An 18,591-nucleotide genomic window follows, 5' to 3' on the forward strand; every position below is an offset into this window, starting at 1 on the left:
TACGTCTCAATGGCCACTGCAGTGTCTGCACAGCTGACAGTCACATCTATAGAGTCAGAATTGCTTGTATGTTGTTTTCAGAGGTCATGTTGACTGGGACAAACATTCAGGTCTCTCCTAACTTCTTGGGACTTAGCTGTCTGCCACCCTGATAGTAGTATTAGGACAAACGAGGCAGTCGCAGGTTTGCAATCCTTGACTGTTACTCCATGTGATAGCTGTGCTGGGTCGTCTAGAGCCTGTTGGTCTCTTGTCTGTTCTGGCTGGCTTCCTCTTTTTGTTGCTGGCACTGTAATTGTTGATATCCTTATTGGACTTGAAAGAGGGTGTGAGGTTAAGGTCCCTTGAAAGCCTTTAAGATGGGCTAGGTGTTAGATGTGTTGAATTAGTTCTTCCAGAGTTGATAGAGCTAGTTTCTGTTGGTGGCAGACTTGACAGTACAGTTTGTAGATCTCAGTGCGGAAGTTCAGATCCCTAGACCAGAACACTGGGCTGTTGTGTGGTGGGAGTCAGTGGGTCCATGGTGTGTAAAGACTAAACCCACACCCTTCCTGGCCTGTTGTGTGGTGGGAGTCAGTGAATCCATGGTGTGTAAAGATTATAAACCCGCATCCTTTCTGGCCCTCATCCCCGCTGACAGCACTGGTGCCTTGGGAGGCCAGGGGGTGGGAGGTGACACAGAGCAGTAAGCCATCAAGGTCTCTGGATCTGCCCATTCTGGAAGTTTTATAAAGATTAAATCGTACTACGTATCTCTTTAATGTATAATTGTCCTTTTTGATGAAATTTTTAACATTTTTGAGTGTTCACTTTTCAGAATAAATATGTAGCATGTCTGTGATATGGACAAGAACTTTGCAACATGTTTGCATTGTGAGGTTCATGATCTAGGGAGGCTTAAGAAAAGAGGTTCCCAGTTGGGAATTTGGACAATTAGAGCTAAAGGGAGATTAGGGCACGGTCAATATGAAAGATAATTAAATCACATGGAATGTGTGAAATCATGAAATTAGTAAACCGTATTAATGCGTTATTTAGTACTGAGGCCAAATCTCATTTCTTTAAGGTTGAGTGGATGTCAGAATTATGTCTTTGGTTGTTCCAAACTCTCTAAATGGAGGCCTGTTGCTACAGTATACAGAAGAGGTATGGTAAAGTCATTCATTTTAATAAATTAGAGCAAATAGTAGATTGCTTTTGCCTTTGCAATAATTCACTTCCGTGAGGGACTTTTCTCTAACAGGAATATAAAGATGACTGCTTGGAATTCACTGAGTATATTCTAAGTTAACGGTTGGCATTAGGAAATGGTATGTTTATGGCAATCTCATACATGTGTATGATGAATTTTCTTTGTATCCTTCTTTCTTACCTCCCCTGCTTAAGCTCTCCTTCCAACAAGTCCCCTCCCCACACTTTTTCATCTTGCGTGTGAGTGGGAGAGAGAGGTTAGTTTAATATTTAACTTATTATTTAATAATTTAATAATAATTGAGAGTTTAAATATTGTTGCCTGCATGAGTGTTAGGTTATTTTTTTTGGAACATGGACAACTTATCAGGCTATACAAATGAAAGCGATCCTTCTTCATCCTTCCACCATTAGCTGAACCCTGAGTGGTGGATCAGCTTCTCGAGCGCCCCCCCCCCCCCCCCATGATAAACTAGTGATGGCTCCAGTCGTGGACAGGCCTTGGCCTTTGTAGTGATCACAGCTGCCATGAGTTCATGAGGACAATGACCGTCATGTCTAGATGACACTTTTTCACACTAGGGTTTTTTTCTTAAATGTGTTTTTGTATATTTGGGTACACACTTGACACTTGGCCTTGTATGGATTTTAGACCTTGAGCTCAGGTTGTTAGAATTGGTAACTAGCGACTTGACCTGCCAAGCTCTCTCATTAACCCCAGAAAACATCGTTCTTCTCAACTCCCCTCCTGCCTCTTACACCTTCCGTATGTCCCCTGAACTTCAGAGGGGCTTGTGTAGATGTGCAGTTTAGGGTCAGGCACAGCACACTTCAGTATTCCCAGCACTTTGACTGATGTGAGGTTCTGTCCCACAGGTCAGCACTCCCTGTGGTGTAAACACTCCTACTTAGAAGGCAGTTCATACTGTGTCCATTTAGCAAGATAACAACAGTAGGTTCTTTGCTAGGGCCTTTCCAGCCATGGGCTGGTGACCAGATTTACAGTGCTAGGCGTGAGCTCTTCCCTGTGGAGCACTAATTAGAGAGTGGTTAGCTGTCCTCATAGCGGCCATTCATGGCTGCTCCAGTGGGCAGACTGTCCTTGGCAGGTTGGTATTGTAGCAGACAGGTCCACCACTGGGTGAAACTATTGGTGACATTGTCTCCACCTCACAGTAGCATACACAACACCTTCCAACACTCTGCAGGTGAGCCACAGGGAGACGCTGCCAGCTCATTCCCAGCTCATTTCTCCGTCCTGCTGCCCGTCTGTCTGTCTGTCTGTGGCGTCTTCAGCAGTAGGTTCTTACAGGTTAGTTCTGGTGGGCAATCAAGAGTGATGACGTAACCTATAGTTTTGTCATCTCTGACCATATGCTAAGTTTTCTGGCTTTAAATATTATTATTGCCTTTGGAATGCACATCTCACAGTTTGTAGTAATTTGTAAGTTTTTCTTTATAGGAAGGGTCACTAGAGTAACATCACTTTCTTGTTGCTTAGTTGAATTTCTACTTGGCTTTAGTTTTTTTTTTCTTTTCTTTTTTTTCCCCAAGATGGTTTCTCTGAGATCCTGTCTGTTTTGGATCTCACTATGCAGACCAAGCTGACCTCGAACTCAGAGATCCGTCTGCCTCTGCCTTCCAAGTGCTGGGATTAAGGGTGTGTGCCACCAATGCCCAGGTGGCTCTAGTATTCTTTGATTCCTGTAGTGAACTGTGCTGATCTGTGAGTTGGCAGCAATTGTTTGGAGCTTGGGTGATGTAGTGGGAAGCGGCGGGGCTGCGTCCCGCCACCCGCCGCCGGCTAGCTTTACCCAAAATAATTACACGGAAACTGTATTCTTTTAAAACACTGCCTGGCCCATAGTTTCAGCCTCTTATTGGTTAATTCTCACATCTTCCTTTAACCCATATTTAGTAATCTGGGTAGCACCACGAGGTGTGGCTTACCAGGAGAGATCTTAACCTGCGTCCATCTCGGAGAGGAGCAGCATGGAGACTCACTATGGCGAATTCCTGAAGCGTCTCTCCCTAACTCTACTTCCTTGTTCCCACAATTCTGTTCTGTCTACTCCACCTACCTAATTTTCTGTTCTTAAAGGGCCAAGGCAGTTTTCTTTATTAATTAACCAATGAAAGAAACATAGACAGATAACTCTCCTCCATCATTTCCCCTTTTTCTGTTTAAACAAAAAAGAAAGGCTTCAACTTTAACATAGCAAAATTACATATAACAAAACAGTTATCAAGCAAGTATTACAGTTACAATATTTAAATCTATTTTATCTTTTATCATAACTAAGGAAAGCTATAACTATCTATTTATTCTTCAACTCCATCAAAGACTCCAGAAGGATATAATGCTACCTAAGTAAATAAGAAATAAGTAACTTATAAAACTCTAGAAATGACAGAGACAACTCGCTGCCTGGACAGTCACCCAAAGTTCCTCTGTACCGTTGAGGCATCCATCTTCAGCCTTCAGGCCCATAGTGTCCAGCAGACTTTTTCATGAAGCAGGAAATTCCAAAGACAGTTCAGTCACTTTCTGCTGTGTCCTGCAGAACGTCTCGCAGACTCTTTCATGAATCAGGAACCCCGAAAGACCATCTCACCTTTAGGCAAGTTCAGCAGTCCTCTTTCTGTGGGTTCCTTGTGTCCAGTTTATGCAACAGTCCAGGCAAGAGCATTTTCTTGCCCAAATGGCTAACAAACTCCATAAGTAGCCTCTTCGATGCCCATCTTCCTCTCGAAGTAGATTGGTGCTGCCAGGAGCAGACGTGTCTCATTGTCATGAAAAACCCTAAGTTATTAAAACATTAAATGCCATATTCTGCAGTCTTTGAAAGATATGAAGAATGTCTATCTAACTGAAATATGTCTCTACATATCTAGAAAATCTAATAACATGACTATAAGCTTAACTATTATCAATGATTATCCATTAACAACCTATATTTCCTAATTATACATTACAATTTTTAAAATGAACTACAATCACAATAGCTTAATCAAGATCAGAAATACATATACATATAACAAAATTGACCTTAAAATCTATACCAATGCAAATTCATATCTATATCATCTCCCCCTTTAAATGTAAAAGAACATTTATAAACAATATTTGGGAAAATGGGCGCAGTTTTTCTCTCCAAACTGCTTCCTGCTGAATGGGGGCGCTGTTATTTAGGTCTTTCATGGTGTAACCTGTGTGCTAGGTTCCTCTCAGTTGGCAGTTGAGTGAAGTAATTTTTTGAAGATGTTCACAGCAACCTTTCAGGAGGGCGTGGTCTATCATACCATATTGGGATAGAAGCAATCCACAGAGTCTCGTCCTCTGTGAAAACAAAAGAAGAAACTCTTTTCCAAAGCATCATGTTCTTAGATCCAAATCCTGAAGTCATACCGTTAAGATGTCCATTCTGGTCTAGCCTGGCAGCCCATATAATGAAATGTCTCTCTGTACTTAGCTCCTTTACAGTCAAAAAAATCAAAGAAAACACAACAAAATACATAATCCAGACTCTCTGTGAATTTTCCATTTTTATGCGGCTTATTTTCATTCTATCACTTTACTTTATTCTGTCTCTTTAAAGACTTTAGCCTTTTTTTTTAGGCATTAACTTTATTTTTTATATTTTCTTCTTCTCTCTCTCTCAAGCCTACATACATTCATCCAACACTGTGACTCATTTAAAAGTCTTTTATGTCTGAATCTTTTCTATTGTGAATCTGTAATTTTTTACTATCCAGGAGCATTTCTTAAAAGGTTAACCACTTCTTAAAATAATACGGTACTGCCTGTTTACAGCCAAGTCTAAACCTTAACTGCGCTGTTATTATGGTAATTGCGATAGACCGGTCTGAGCTCAGCACAATTCAGCATCGCGGAGCAGAGCCAGAGCTGCTACTGCCTCAGTCATTTGGTGTCCCTGAGCTGCACACAGGTACAGGTACACAGCAGTCCACATTGGAGCTGCACTCAGCAGTTTAATTTTGATACTGAGCGTGCAGCACAGAAACTCTTTTAATCCAAGTCACAGTCGAATCTGACGCGCAGAGCAGTCTGAAAACACCTCTCTCTCTATGGCGGCAGGAATCCGCAAATGCTGTCCCGCTCGCCTAAGCCTGATTCCGCCATCTGCCCAGGTGCAGGAAGGGAGCAGTGAGCCATTGGCATGGTCTCAGAGAACTTTCTTTCCGATCCCAAGCGGGCAAGGTTTTTAAGTGGATTTAGTCACCACGTTGGAGCGCCAATCTGTAGTGAGAAGCGGCGGGGCTGCGTCCCGCCACCCGCCGCCGGCTAGCTTTACCCAAAATAATTACACGGAAACTGTATTCTTTTAAAACACTGCCTGGCCCATAGTTTCAGCCTCTTATTGGTTAATTCTCACATCTTCCTTTAACCCATATTTAGTAATCTGGGTAGCACCACGAGGTGTGGCTTACCAGGAGAGATCTTAACCTGCGTCCATCTCGGAGAGGAGCAGCATGGAGACTCACTATGGCGAATTCCTGAAGCGTCTCTCCCTAACTCTACTTCCTTGTTCCCACAATTCTGTTCTGTCTACTCCACCTACCTAATTTTCTGTTCTTAAAGGGCCAAGGCAGTTTTCTTTATTAATTAACCAATGAAAGAAACATAGACAGATAACTCTCCTCCATCAGGGTGAGATATCTGGAAGGACACAAACTGAATAAATAATCTGCTTCTTTCTTATGGGTCCATCCTTCTTCTTATTCTTGTGAGCGTTCTCCTCAGTAACCATGCGATATGGCCTCTTTTGTAATACTATTCCAGAAGGAAAGAAATTCTAGAGGTAGCTTGGGGTAAAATCCTTGCCCCCTCAGTTCTTGAAGCTGAATCTTTCTTGTATTAGATGCTTCACTGCTATGTTGAATGACTTAATATGTCTTAGAATTATTTTTTCATATTATCCTTTCCCTGCTTAGAGTTATCATCCTAGGTAGAAGTCTAGGATGTGGGGAGAGAGCACCATTTTATAGCTTTGGACAATCCATGAGAGCACTGTTTACTGTCAGAAGTTGGAGCATATGTTTGTGCATGCGTTGTGTCTTAGTGTCTGTGAATGAATTACTGTACATAAACTTAAGGGTGGCTGGCATTAAGTTATTCAGAAGATGGTTTATAGTGGTTTAACCTTTTTTTCCCCTGTCACATAAGAGTTGAGATCTTGAAGATCATACAAGTACTGCATGGCTTGTAATCTTTATGGCTACATATGTCACAGCTAAGACTTTAAAAAATTATTGTTTGTGTCTGTGTATGTGCTTACACTCATGGCCATGTGTGCCATAGTGTGGAGGACGGAGAACAGCTGTGGAGTTAGTTTGTCCTCAGCTTCTACTTTCTATGTGAGTTCTGAAGATCAAATGCAGGTGCTCGGCTTTCTTGGCAAGTACATTGACAGCTGAGCCATTCTGCCAGCTCAGAAGCTCTTCATAAGAACATTGTTTGTGCCGGGCGGTGGTGGCGCACGCCTTTAATCCCAGCACTCGGGAGGCAGAAGCAGGCGGATCTCTCTGAGTTCGAGGCCAGCCTGGTCCACAGAGCAGTTGCTGCTCTTGTAAAGAACATGAGTTTGGTTCCTAGTTCTGGCATGGCAGCTCACAGCCATGTTTAACTCCAGTTCCAGGGGACCTGACACCCTTTTCTGGCTTCTGAGGGCAACAGGCATGCATGTGGTGTATATACATATATGCAGGCAAACACATAACATAGAAATGAGTAGATCTTAAAAAAGATGAAGAAAGTTGCAAAGTCTGGATGTTAGAATAATGGTAGCAAAGACAGGCTTAACCCCCATCACCTCAGTGAGTTTTGAGTAAAATTTAGCGGGTCACCAAGTTTGTGGAAATGATTGTATGTATCTGGAGGTTTCTCGTCCTGCCCTTTCCCGCAGCCGCTTTTAAAATAACCACTCAGAGGCGTAATATTAATTACAAGCTGTTTGGTCTGTTAGCTTAGTCTTATTATTAACTAGTTCTTACAACTCAATCCGTCTCGTGACTGTCACCTCACAGCCAGCTTCCCTAGCGACGGCTGGTGTCTCCTAGACTTCGCCTTCTTTCTGGCTGTTGGCTACATCAGCTTCTTTATTAACCAGTGATTACAAACCATATTCACAGCATACAGAGGGCCATCCCACATTGATTGCAAGACAACTAAAATGTGCTTTCTGTCCTCAGGTGGCGACAGACAAGGTGGCGGAAAAGCTGAGCTCTACTCTCTCATGGGTGAAGAACACAGTCTCGCACACAGTCAGTCAGATGGCCAGTCAGGTGGCCAGTCCATCTGCGTCGTTCCCCACGACACCCTCAGCCACCACTCTGTCAACACCAGCGCTTTCGCCAGCCTCCCCATCAAAGTTGAGTCCAGACGACTTAGAACTCCTGGCTAAGCTGGAGGAACAAAATCGGTGAGTGAGATCCTGGACATCTCTCTTCTTGGTTACCATAGAAACCAAACTACAGTCAATTTTAAATATTCTTTCCTACTGAGAATATTTGTTTCTTAGTTTCTGACCCCTTGTTTTCCAGAATTACTAAACAGACATTCAGGAATTTCTTTGGGAGGTTAGTCTAAGACTAAGATTTACCTTCAACTAATAGCACTTGAGATTCAGTTTCTTAGTATAGCAGACTCTAAATCCTTCTTGAATTTTATGAATTATTAAGGCAAAACTATCATTTTTGTTTTATTTATTTTTAAGGGCTGGGGATTGAGTCCCCAGACCTTGATATATTAGACACTCCCCATTGGCCTATGCTCCCATCCCTACTTTTTTTTGTTTTTGTTTTTGTTTTTCAAGACAGGGTCTCTCTGTTTAACAGCTCTAGCTGTCCTGGAACTCAACTTTGTAGACCAGGCTGGCCTCAAACTCACAGAGATCCACCTGCCTCTGCCTCCCGAGTGCTGGGATTAAAGGTGTGCGCCACCTCCGCCTGACTGACAATTACTCTTGACATACATTCTTCAGTTATTTTAGTTCATTTTCATATAAACCTTATTTTTGTCAGTAGAGCTGAGTAATGGTCAGGGTCACAGAAATCACAAATGTGTTGCCAGGACAGATGTCACTGTTGTGAGTAGAGGGCTGAGCACTGTCTGAGCAGACAAAATGGAGTCAGGACAAGATGGCTGTGCCTTAGTCATTTCAGGTGTGATCAGACATTTTTCCTGAGACGGGGTCTCATGGAGCCCAGGATAAGGAGGATCTCGAGCTTCTGATCTCCTGCCTTTATCTCCTGAGTGCTGTGCTACAGGTGTGTGCTACCACAGTTTATGTGGTGCAGGAGACTGAACCAAGGGCTTCATGCATGCAAGGCAAGCACTCTGCAGGCTGAACTACATGCCCAGACAATGATCGTGGCTTTGAATTTTAGCCATTTTAATAGGCATTGATAGTGTATGGTTTTATTTTATTAATTTCACTTAAAAATTTTCAAACTCTCTATGTATCTGAGGACACCTCCATCTCCCAGGTTCAGAGATTATAGGTACCTGCCACCATGTCTAGCAATAGTGCATTTTTAAAAAAAGATTCATTTACTTTTATGTGTATGAATTTTGCTGGCATGTATGTCTGATCATCATGTACCTTCAGAAGTCAGGAAAGGTGTCGGATTGCCTGGAACTGGAGTTACAGAGGTTGTAAGTTGTCAAGTGGGTGCTAGGAACTTAACCTGAAGAGCAGCCAGTGCTTTTAGCTTTTGAGCCCTCTCTCCGGTTCCAATAGTGCATGCAAATTAATTTGTATTTTCCTACTAATGTTAGTGTAATCTTATTACTTGTTTATTTTTTTGTCTGCATATATCTTTTGTGTTTGATTTTTGGAGACAGGGTCTCACTAGGTAGCCTGGGATGACCTGGAACTTACTATGTAGACCAGGCTGGGCTTGAAATGAGAGATCTGCCTGCCTCTGCCTCACCAGTGTTAGAAGTAAAGGCAGGTGTCACCTTACCTTTGATTTCTGTTATTATTGTTTGTTCTCTGTGTTGGGGTGTTTCACCTGGGTGTGTGTCTGGGAAACACCTGCCTGTTGGCTGAGGAGGCCAGGAGAGGAAACCAGACCAGGGTTTTGTATCTCTTGCAACTGGAAATGGTTGTGAGCTGCCATGTGGGTGCTAGGAATTGAACTTGGATCCTCTGGAAAAACAAACACTGCTTATAACCACTGAGCCAACTCTCTAGCCCCTTACCTTTGATTTTACAGATTTTTGTTGTTTGCTTTATTATATCTCGAGAGTTAAATTTTTTAAAGTTTATTTTTATCTTGTGTGTATAGGTGCTTTGTCTTCATTCATGTATGTATGTGCACCATATACGTGCCTGGTGTCCATGGAGGCCAGAAGAGGGCACTGGGTCCCCAGGAACTTGAGTTAGAGATGGTTAAGATCAGTCAGTGCTCTTAACTCCTGAGGCATCCTCAAACTCCTGTTTTCAGAGTTCTTTAAGTTGCAAATCCTTTCTCAAGAGGTTGATTCTCAAATCTTACTTTCCTATTGGTGGCTTATCATTCTCTTAAAATATCTTTTGGAGCTGGAGAGATGGCTCAGTGGTTAAGAACACTTACTGCTCTTCCAGAGGATCTGGGTTCAACTCCCAGCACCCACATGGCAGCTCATACCTGTCTGTAACTCCTGTTCCAGGACTTCCTGACACCCTCACACAGATACACATGCAGGCAAAACACCAATGCACATAAAATGAAAATAATTTTTTTAAAGATTGATTTATTATTATGTATACAGTGTTCTGCCTGCATGTATGTCTGCAGGCCAGAAGAGGGCACCACATCTCATTATGAATGGCTATGAGCTACCATGTGGTTGCTGGGAGTTGAACTCAGGACCTCTAGAAGAGTAACCAGTACTCTTAACCTCCGAGCTGTTTCTCCAGCCCAAATAAAAATAATTTTAAAAATGTTTAAAAATATCTTTTGAAGAACAGAAGTTAAGTTTGTGTATTTGTGATGTGTGTATGTTGTGGGTACACATTTATGGGGTTGCGTGTTTGGAGGTGGAGGCCAGAGACTGATGTTGACTTCTCTGGTAATTTCCACTTTTATTTTTTTGGGTCACAGTCTACTGAACCTCAAGTTTATCGATTATCTGGCTAGGAAGTTCAGGGATCTGCCTGTCAGTGCCCTCCCTTTCCCACCCTCCACTGGGGTTGCAGGCATCGGCCCCATGCCAAGCTTTGACCTGGTAATAGATGGATGCAGACTCAGATCCTCATGTGTGCATCGCAAAGGCTTTCCTGACCGACTGCCTTCTCATCACCTAGTTTTAAATTTTGATGAAGGACTAGCTTATAGTTGTACTTCTGTGGATTGTGCATTTGGTAACCCAAGTTCATGTAAACTGTCTTCTGTATTTTCTTCTAGTTTTACTTTGTTGTTGTTGTTAAGAGAGATGACTCCTCATGATATTTGTGGTTCCCCTCAAACTCTTGGGTTCAGGTGATACTGAATTTACTTGTATGTGGTACAAGACCAGATTTTGAGAAATTTTTTTTTTAAATTTATTTTATTTGATGTGTATGAATGTTTTGCCTACATGTATGTGTGTGTGTATGTATGTATGTATGTATGTATGTATGTATGTATATATACCACATACATGCCTGATGTTCATTGAGGCCAGAGAGGGCTTTGGATCTCCTGGAACTGGAGGTTCAGATAGCTGTGTGCATGTTTGGTTGTTCTGTAGCATTGGTTAAAATAACTCTCTTTTATTTTTGTTTTATTTCTTTGAGACAGGGCCCCTCTGTTGTGTAGCTCTGGCTGTCCAGAAACTCCCTATGTGGGCCAAGTTGGCCTCCAAGTGCCAGAGATCCTCTGCCTCCCCAGTGCCGGGGTTAAAGGCGTGGGCCACACCCAGCTCTTTCTTTGCCTGATCAGCTACTCTTCCATGACTACTCAGATGTTGGGTCTGTGTCTGCACTCCATTTTGTTCTGTTCATCCATTATTGTTTGGTCTTAAGGTTGTACTGAATTGCCTTATTTATTATAGTTTTGTAATAGGTTTGGAAATTAGATATAGTCTCCTGTGGTAGTTGAGAATGCCCTACAAGAGCATGTATTTCAGTGCTGGTCCCTAATTGGTGGGACTGTCTTGGAAAAGATTAGGAGATGTGTCACTGTGAGTGACTTTGACTTTTCAAAAGGCCCAGAGGGAAGATATATTTAATTTTATTAATACCAACAACAACAACCCAAATGAAGTGTCATACCTAAAGACCTAACATTCCTCCCCCTGTTTTGCTGGCCACCCTATTATTTCTCTGACCTCTGCAGGAGTTGGTGAGTAAGTTGTGTGTTTTACAAGTCTACAGTAAAAATAATCGACACAGTTGCTGCCTGTGATACCACAGTAGACACTGTTTCCCACGTGGAGATTCTACTCTAATTGTGTCTTTAACTGTCTGATTTAAGAGACACAAAAATGGGGGCAATGTTTTAGAAAATTAAAATGTAAGAAACATGAGAATAGAAAATTATTTTCCTTTACATGGTTTTATTGCAACTATTTCTTTTAAAAAGTAAATGTACGTGGCAACCTCAGAAAAATGTGAAGAAATGGTTCAGTCCAATATCAAAGATTTGTTTGAAGAAAGTTAATAATTGATAGACTTAAGTTAAAATAGGTCAGCTTTTTTTTGGTTTGTGTTAAAAAGTGTTTTTCCTATTAAGAACACAAAGGCCTTGGCAGAGATGAATTTGAGGAGGTGAGTCTCAAGTGTGATGGTGCATTTAGTTCAGGGGAGATAGTACTGTTTTAAAGTTTGAACTCCCTGTTTGGTTTAAAATTCTGTTTTAGCATCTTATTTCTCCTTTTACTTCCTTCAGTTTTCCTGTCCAGCACATCCTTCAAGGGGAGAGACTACAGTGATAACCATTTTTATACTAGGTATAGTTGTGATTTTAAATATAATTACCATGAGTCTTTGTTACCCCAGTTCAAATGTCCACATTAGAGCTACGCTGCTTAGTGCTTTAGCACTGACCCACGGCTGCTGGGCACTGTGGTGTGCCTCGTCTGACTTAGACTTGCTGTTAGGTGTAAACTGTAAACTATAACAGATTTTGAAGGCTTGTTTTGAAATGTGTTAAAATGATGTTTTCTTTTTTGAAATGACTTTTGTTTAAATTGGATAAGATAGCTCTATGTGCTGGACCATGCTTGTAACCCTAGCACTTTGAAGGCAGAAGGATCACCACAAGTTCTAGGTCAGCTTGGGCTATAAATATAAAGTGGGACCAATCTCAAAATAAACAAATCTAAATAAATAAAATATTATAAAAATTAGTCACTTTTTGAACTTTCAAGATGTAGCTGCTGCCTGGAACATTAAGAATTGTGTAAGTGACTTGCATTATATTTCTGTATGGTCTGGTCTCCATGGTCTAATGTTCATTAAATACTTAAGAACTAAAAAAACGGCATTACCTCAGTTTCCCTAAGGATACTCTCTATAAAATATCCAGCAAAATTCATTAATAAATGAAAAGGTTTCAAGTAAAACAGATACTTTCATGTCTATGGCAAGAATATATCCTTAAAAAATTTTTTTAGCTGGGTGATGATGGTGCATGCCTTTAATCCCAGCACTCGGGAGCCAGAAGCAGGTGGATCTCTGTGAGCTCAAGGCTAGCTTGGTCTACAAGAGCGAGTTCCAGGACAGGCATGAGAGCTACAGAGAAACCCTGCCTCAAAACAGCCAACATGTGTGTGCTGAAACTGAACCTGTCCACTGTAAGAGCAGCAGGTGCTTTTAATTGCTTCAGCCATCTCTCTAGCTGTGTGTGTGTATACACATACGTGTATATATATACACACATGTATGTAAATAACAATACATTGTGTATGTGTATACACACACATATATAACAGGAAAAACACTGAATTGGTTTGGTTTTTAAGCTTTTTTGTTTTTCTCTCTATTGTGAAGGCAGGATTTTATTTAGAGTCTCACACTGTAGCTCAGAATTTTCTAGAACTTACTGTGTAGTATAAGAGGCTGGTCATAAAGTCATGGTAACAACTCAGGCCTCAGCCTCTGTAGTGGCATCTTATATTTTATATTTATGTTTAATAAATAAAGCTTGCCTGAGGATCAGAAAAGTAAAACAGCCACACTGGCCAGCCTTACAGACCAGGCATCAGTGACACACACGTTTAATCCCAGTAGCCACACTAAGCTTGCCATAGAAACCAGGCTATAGTGGCGCACGCCCCGATTCAGAACTAGAGAGGAATATAAGATGGGAGGAGACAGCTCTTAGGCTCAGCCTCACCTGAGATTCCTGGAGGCAGGGTCGCCATTTTTTGGGCTGAGGTCGAGGTAAGAGCCAGAGGCTGGCTGCTTTGCTTTTCTGGTCTTCGGGTTGAACCCCAATATCTGTCTCTGAGTTTTCATTAACTGTGCTTCAAACCTCCTAGTGCTGGGGTTACAGGTATCAGCTGTCATGCCTGGCTGAGGATGGCTGGTTTACTCCTCAGTTCTTTCTGTAAAGGAATCTTGGACTGGAGCTGTCATTTTAAAGAAACAAAGCAAAGAAATTGGTTTTTCAGATCTATCATTTTTACACCACTTTTGTGTAATTCTATTATTTTTTTTCTATTGATTAGAGAGGAATTTGTATGTGTCACCAGGAAAGCATGTGACCCCTGTGAGTCAGGCATGTAGTTTTGCTGTGATCTGAATGTTTGTGACTGCAAAACTCCTTCCTATGTTGAACTTAATTTGAAATATAATAAAGTCAGACCTTTGGAAAGCTCTGTTCTCATGGATGGAATTAATGCTTTTTAAAAAAGAGACTTTAGGGAGTTTTGGCAGCGTCTGTCATGTGAACACGTTAAAAGAAGGCACTGTTAGTTAGAAATGTCCTTGTCAGACTTGAATATTAGTGCCTGGATTTTGGACTTGCCAACTTCAGAACTGTGAACAATAAATACCCGTTGTTTATGAATTACCCTTTTTTCAAAATAAATTCTATTTTGTTAGAGCAGACCCAGGTAGACTTTAATGAGCCAGATTTTACTGATTTGCTAACCATTTAGTTGGCAGATTATTTTATTTCTCCCAGAATGTTTCACATCCTGTTTTGTTGTAATATTAGAGACCTTGTGATAAGACTCTCTGCTGTTACTGCCAGAATAGTTAGAAAACTTTGCGTACGTCTCTCCAGTACAGTGCTTTCCCACCTTAGCTCTTCATCAACGCTTAGCGGTTTGCAGATCGCCAGGCGGTTGGCCCGCTGACCAGTTCTCTACCACAGGAGAGCAGCGAGCCAGATCTCATCTGATATTTGAAGTGCTGTTCACAGTTGCCAAATTTCTGTAGTCTTTACCTTTTTATCCCTTAACTTTAGGCTTGTGTTTAAAACTGCTGTTGGTACCGCCTACAAGGACGTCTTCCAAGTAACCAAGGCACAGATATTGATTCCTGAAAACTTTTCCTCTGTTGATACTGTTTTGATTTCTTGAGAGTTTCATCCATGTATGTGGTATAGCTCGACCATGCCTATGTACCTCCTCCTTTACTAGCTCTCTCATGCCTAAAATCCTTTTCCCCAGACAGTTTCTTTATCTACCAGGGTTTCTCGCATGAGGGTGAATGTGGCTTATTCCCTGGCAAATGGGCAACTGACCCCTGAGGAAAGTGACTGCCCTTGCCCTTGTAGCCCTGTGCTACCAAGGGCTCCCCAGGAGGAGTGGGACCTCACGAACACCTCCTCACTTGTGATGGAACGTTGACAGGTCCGGTCTCGTGAAGGCGACCACGGTTGCTGCTGTGTTACTTTCAGAGCTGTTTTACAACACTCGCCCCTCCTGTTTGTAGTCTTTTCTGCTATCTCTTCTGTGATGTTCCCTGGGCCTTAGGGAAGGTCCTAGAGATATTCCATGTATGACTGAGCATTTAGTAGTCACTTAGGCCAACACTTGAACATATGTTTCTGCATTTTACGTGTGCGCACACACACAGCAGAAAGGAGTTCCTCTAGGGCTGAGGCAGCAGTAATCTCAGGGCAGCCTGGTTGCCAGCTGCAGGGCAGGGTGGGTGAGAGTGGTGGCCAGGGCTCCTTCGTACTTCTCAGTTACAGGGTTACACAGCGGTTTTGTTTTTAATGTCTTTTTGCATGAAGGTGTCCATATACAAAGTAAACAACCTCTACTTTCAAAACAAACCTAATACAAGCCCCAAACAAAAACTGCTGTTCTTATACGTCCCATGAAGCCTGTGCTGATCCACTTCCCTGACAGAGGTGAAGTCTTGGTGCTGTTCAGTTCTCAGAACCCAAGATACAAAGTTCATCTGTTAGAGATAAAACCCAAACTACTCTCCCTCTTATAGTATTTCCCGGTTCTCTACTTCATGTAGGATGTGAGGTAAACAAAGTAAGTGAGTAAGTTTTAGACGACCGTCTCAGTGGCCAGACTCCAGTGAGGCTGCATCCTGGTTCCCAGGCTCATGAAGTTTGTCCTCTGTCACTGCTGTAGCTCCTTAACTGTGTTGAAATTACATGGTCATCTGTTTTGGGGGCATTTTTAAGTTTGTAACCCATTTAACAGTAATAAATAAGAATACTTGATTCTAATTATATATTTTTTATAAAGTCTACATATTAAGGCTTTTATGAATGCTTTTCTTGAATGCCATGTCTAATAGAGTTCTGTGTCATTAGATGACAGGCCTAGGGAAGGCACTGTTGGACGGTCTCCTAATGTGTGAGCTCTAAAGTGTGCATATGCAACCTTGCTAGTTACTTCTTGGCTCTAAACCTACACATTGTATAAATAATGTAGTTAATTATGAGACAGTGGCATTTGTGTATCTAAACAGAACAGGCGCACAGACAAATGCAGCATCAGAGTTAACAATGGCCTGCTTGTGTATTACATTTACCACACACATGTTGCAGGCTCCTATATGCTGCACTGCGGGATTTATACACATTTCGTGAGAGCTGAGTGAGTCTGAAGGCCAGGTTTACAAAGCGTAGACTTTGTAGTCACCAGTGAAGTGGTGGGCAGGAAGGCCCAGGATGCTACACTGCCATAGGCTTTATACACATAATACACTGTATATTTAAGGCACATGACTGTTTGCTTAGTCATTCATTCGTGGGCAGTCTCACACAGAGCCCTGTCTGGCCTAGTGCTCACACGCAGACCAGGCTGACCCCCTGGTGTGTTGGGATTACAAATGTGTGCCACAGTGCCTGGCTATGCTACATTAGATCTACATTTTCTTTTCTTTAAACTTTTTTTTTTTTTTTGTTGGAGGATGAACATTGAGACAGTCTCATTGCATGGTTCAAGCTGGTCTTAACCTTGTCACCTCCTCTGTCAGCCTCCCAAATACTGGGATTGCAGGTGTATTTTGCCATACTGGAAACTTGATATTTTTGCCCCCTTCCCTTTTTTTTTCTTTGAGACAGGGTTTCTCTGTAGCTTTGGAGACTGTCCTGGAAGTAGCTCTGTAGACCAGAATGACCTCGAACTCACAGAGATCTGTCTGCCTCTGCCTCCCGAGTGCTGGAATTAAAGGAGTGCACCACCACCACTCAGCTTAGTTGTTGGCTCTTACGCATATAAAAATTGGCTTAAAACAACGTGCAAGTGTACAAAAATACCTTTTTATTATCATATAAATTTTAAACTTAAAAAATTTGGTTAAAAAGACATGTGCACATAATCACAGACATACAGGCATACATACATACATCCATTAGCCTAGATCAAGTCAGGATTTATCATTGTCCTGTCCCACTGGAAGGTCTGCAGAGGCAGTTAAATTGTGCCAATGTCCTCTCCACACTCACACACCAAAACCAAAATCAAACAAAACTCAAGCAATGCTTTTCTTCTGGAATCTGCCCTGAGGCTGTTTTATAATTAATTACTTTTTCCCCCTTTTACAAAGATAGTAGTATACTTTAAAATAATGATAAAAGGGTTTAGTGTAGTCAATATATAAGCCAGCAACGTAGTTTCTATTTTGTCTCTTTATTCATGGCAATTAAAAACTGGAATTTATTCAGCTATTTTTTTCGGGGGAGCAGTATAAAGATTCATTTTTAAGAACCTGATGTCTAGAGAACGTCAACACGACTGAAGACTGGCTTTGTTTTCAGTTACATTAGGAAGAGAATCATGTTTCAGACATGCAGTTGACATATTTCAAGGTTTTACTAGAGTATGGATGGGGAAGACTTCAAAAAGCCACACACACAATCTACACACAGCATGCTCATGTGCACACGTGCACACACGCGCACACACACACAATCTACGCACAGCATGCTCATGTGCACACGTGCACACACGCGCACACACACACACAATCTACACACAGCATGCTCATGTGCACACGTGCACACACGCGCACACACACACACAATCTACACACAGCATGCTCATGTGCACACGTGCACACACACGCACACACACACAATCTACACACAGCATGCTCATGTGCACACGTGCACACACACGCACACACACACACAATCTACACACAGCATGCTCATGTGCACACGTGCACACACACGCACACACACACACACACAAGCTACATATAGCACGTACGTGCACACACCGAAAGCTACATACACAGCACAATTTAAAATTGGGTGGACATCCAGTAAAAGTTAGTGCAAAGTAATTATGAAGACATCCTAACTGTATGATGGTGTTGTTTTCTAAGTTTAGTCAAAGTTTTTTTTAACTCAGTACCAGTATTGTTTTTGTGTTTTATATATGTACCAAAGAATACCATGAGGTTTGGGTATAATGCAACTTAGTTTCATTAACAAAGCTAGTTTCTTATTTAAGCTTTTTTCCTCAGAGGCTATATTATTTCATAAGCCTTTAAACTTATGCCTCTATCATATTTAATAAAATTACCTTTTTTCCCCTATTTTTGAGATGGTATTTCTGTGTAGCCTTGGCTGTCCTGGAACTCACTCTGTAGACCAGGCTGCCCTTGAACTCACAGAGATCCACCTGCTTCTACCTCCTGAGTGCTGGGATTAAAGGCATGTGCCACAATACCTGGCTAAAATTACTTTTAAGGTGTCTTTTTAGCTATAAACTGAAGTTGTTTCATGATTTTAAAATGTGATCAATCTAAATAAAAACATGTAAAGACTGAATGAAAAATCTACTAATTTCAACCAAATAAGGTTCTTAAAGCAAAAATACCTACTCACAAAATCTATGCAGTGGCTGGAGCTGTTCAGGTTAGCGTTTATGCCGGGGCTGGAGCTGTTCAGGTTAGCGTTTATGCCGGGGCTAGAGCTGTTCGGGTTAGCATTTATGCCGGGGCTGGAGCTGTTCGGGTTAGTGTTTATGCAGGGGCTGGA

At 41.7% G+C, this 18,591-nt stretch overlaps 1 protein-coding gene across 8 annotated transcripts in view; it reads left to right on the forward strand.

Annotated features, from left to right (window-relative positions):
* Evi5 (ecotropic viral integration site 5) overlaps positions 1-18,591 on the forward strand; it is a 164,136-nt gene that overhangs the window by 47,402 nt on the left and 98,143 nt on the right. For 3 of the 8 annotated variants that reach the window (XM_038339184.1, XM_038339171.1, XM_038339175.2), the window contains one exon: positions 7,405-7,634. In XM_038339184.1, the coding sequence (XP_038195112.1) occupies positions 7,486-7,634 (149 nt within the window). In that variant the 5' untranslated portion in view covers positions 7,405-7,485. Of the gene's footprint in view, positions 1-1,128; positions 1,147-7,404; positions 7,635-11,904; positions 11,949-12,069; positions 12,131-18,591 lie in introns of those variants that run through there. The other 5 variants (XM_038339168.1, XM_038339189.2, XM_038339178.1 and 2 more) reach the window with 4 other exon arrangements.

Source organism: Arvicola amphibius, chromosome 1, assembly GCF_903992535.2.
Source record: "Arvicola amphibius chromosome 1, mArvAmp1.2, whole genome shotgun sequence".
NCBI lineage: Eukaryota > Metazoa > Chordata > Mammalia > Rodentia > Cricetidae > Arvicola > Arvicola amphibius.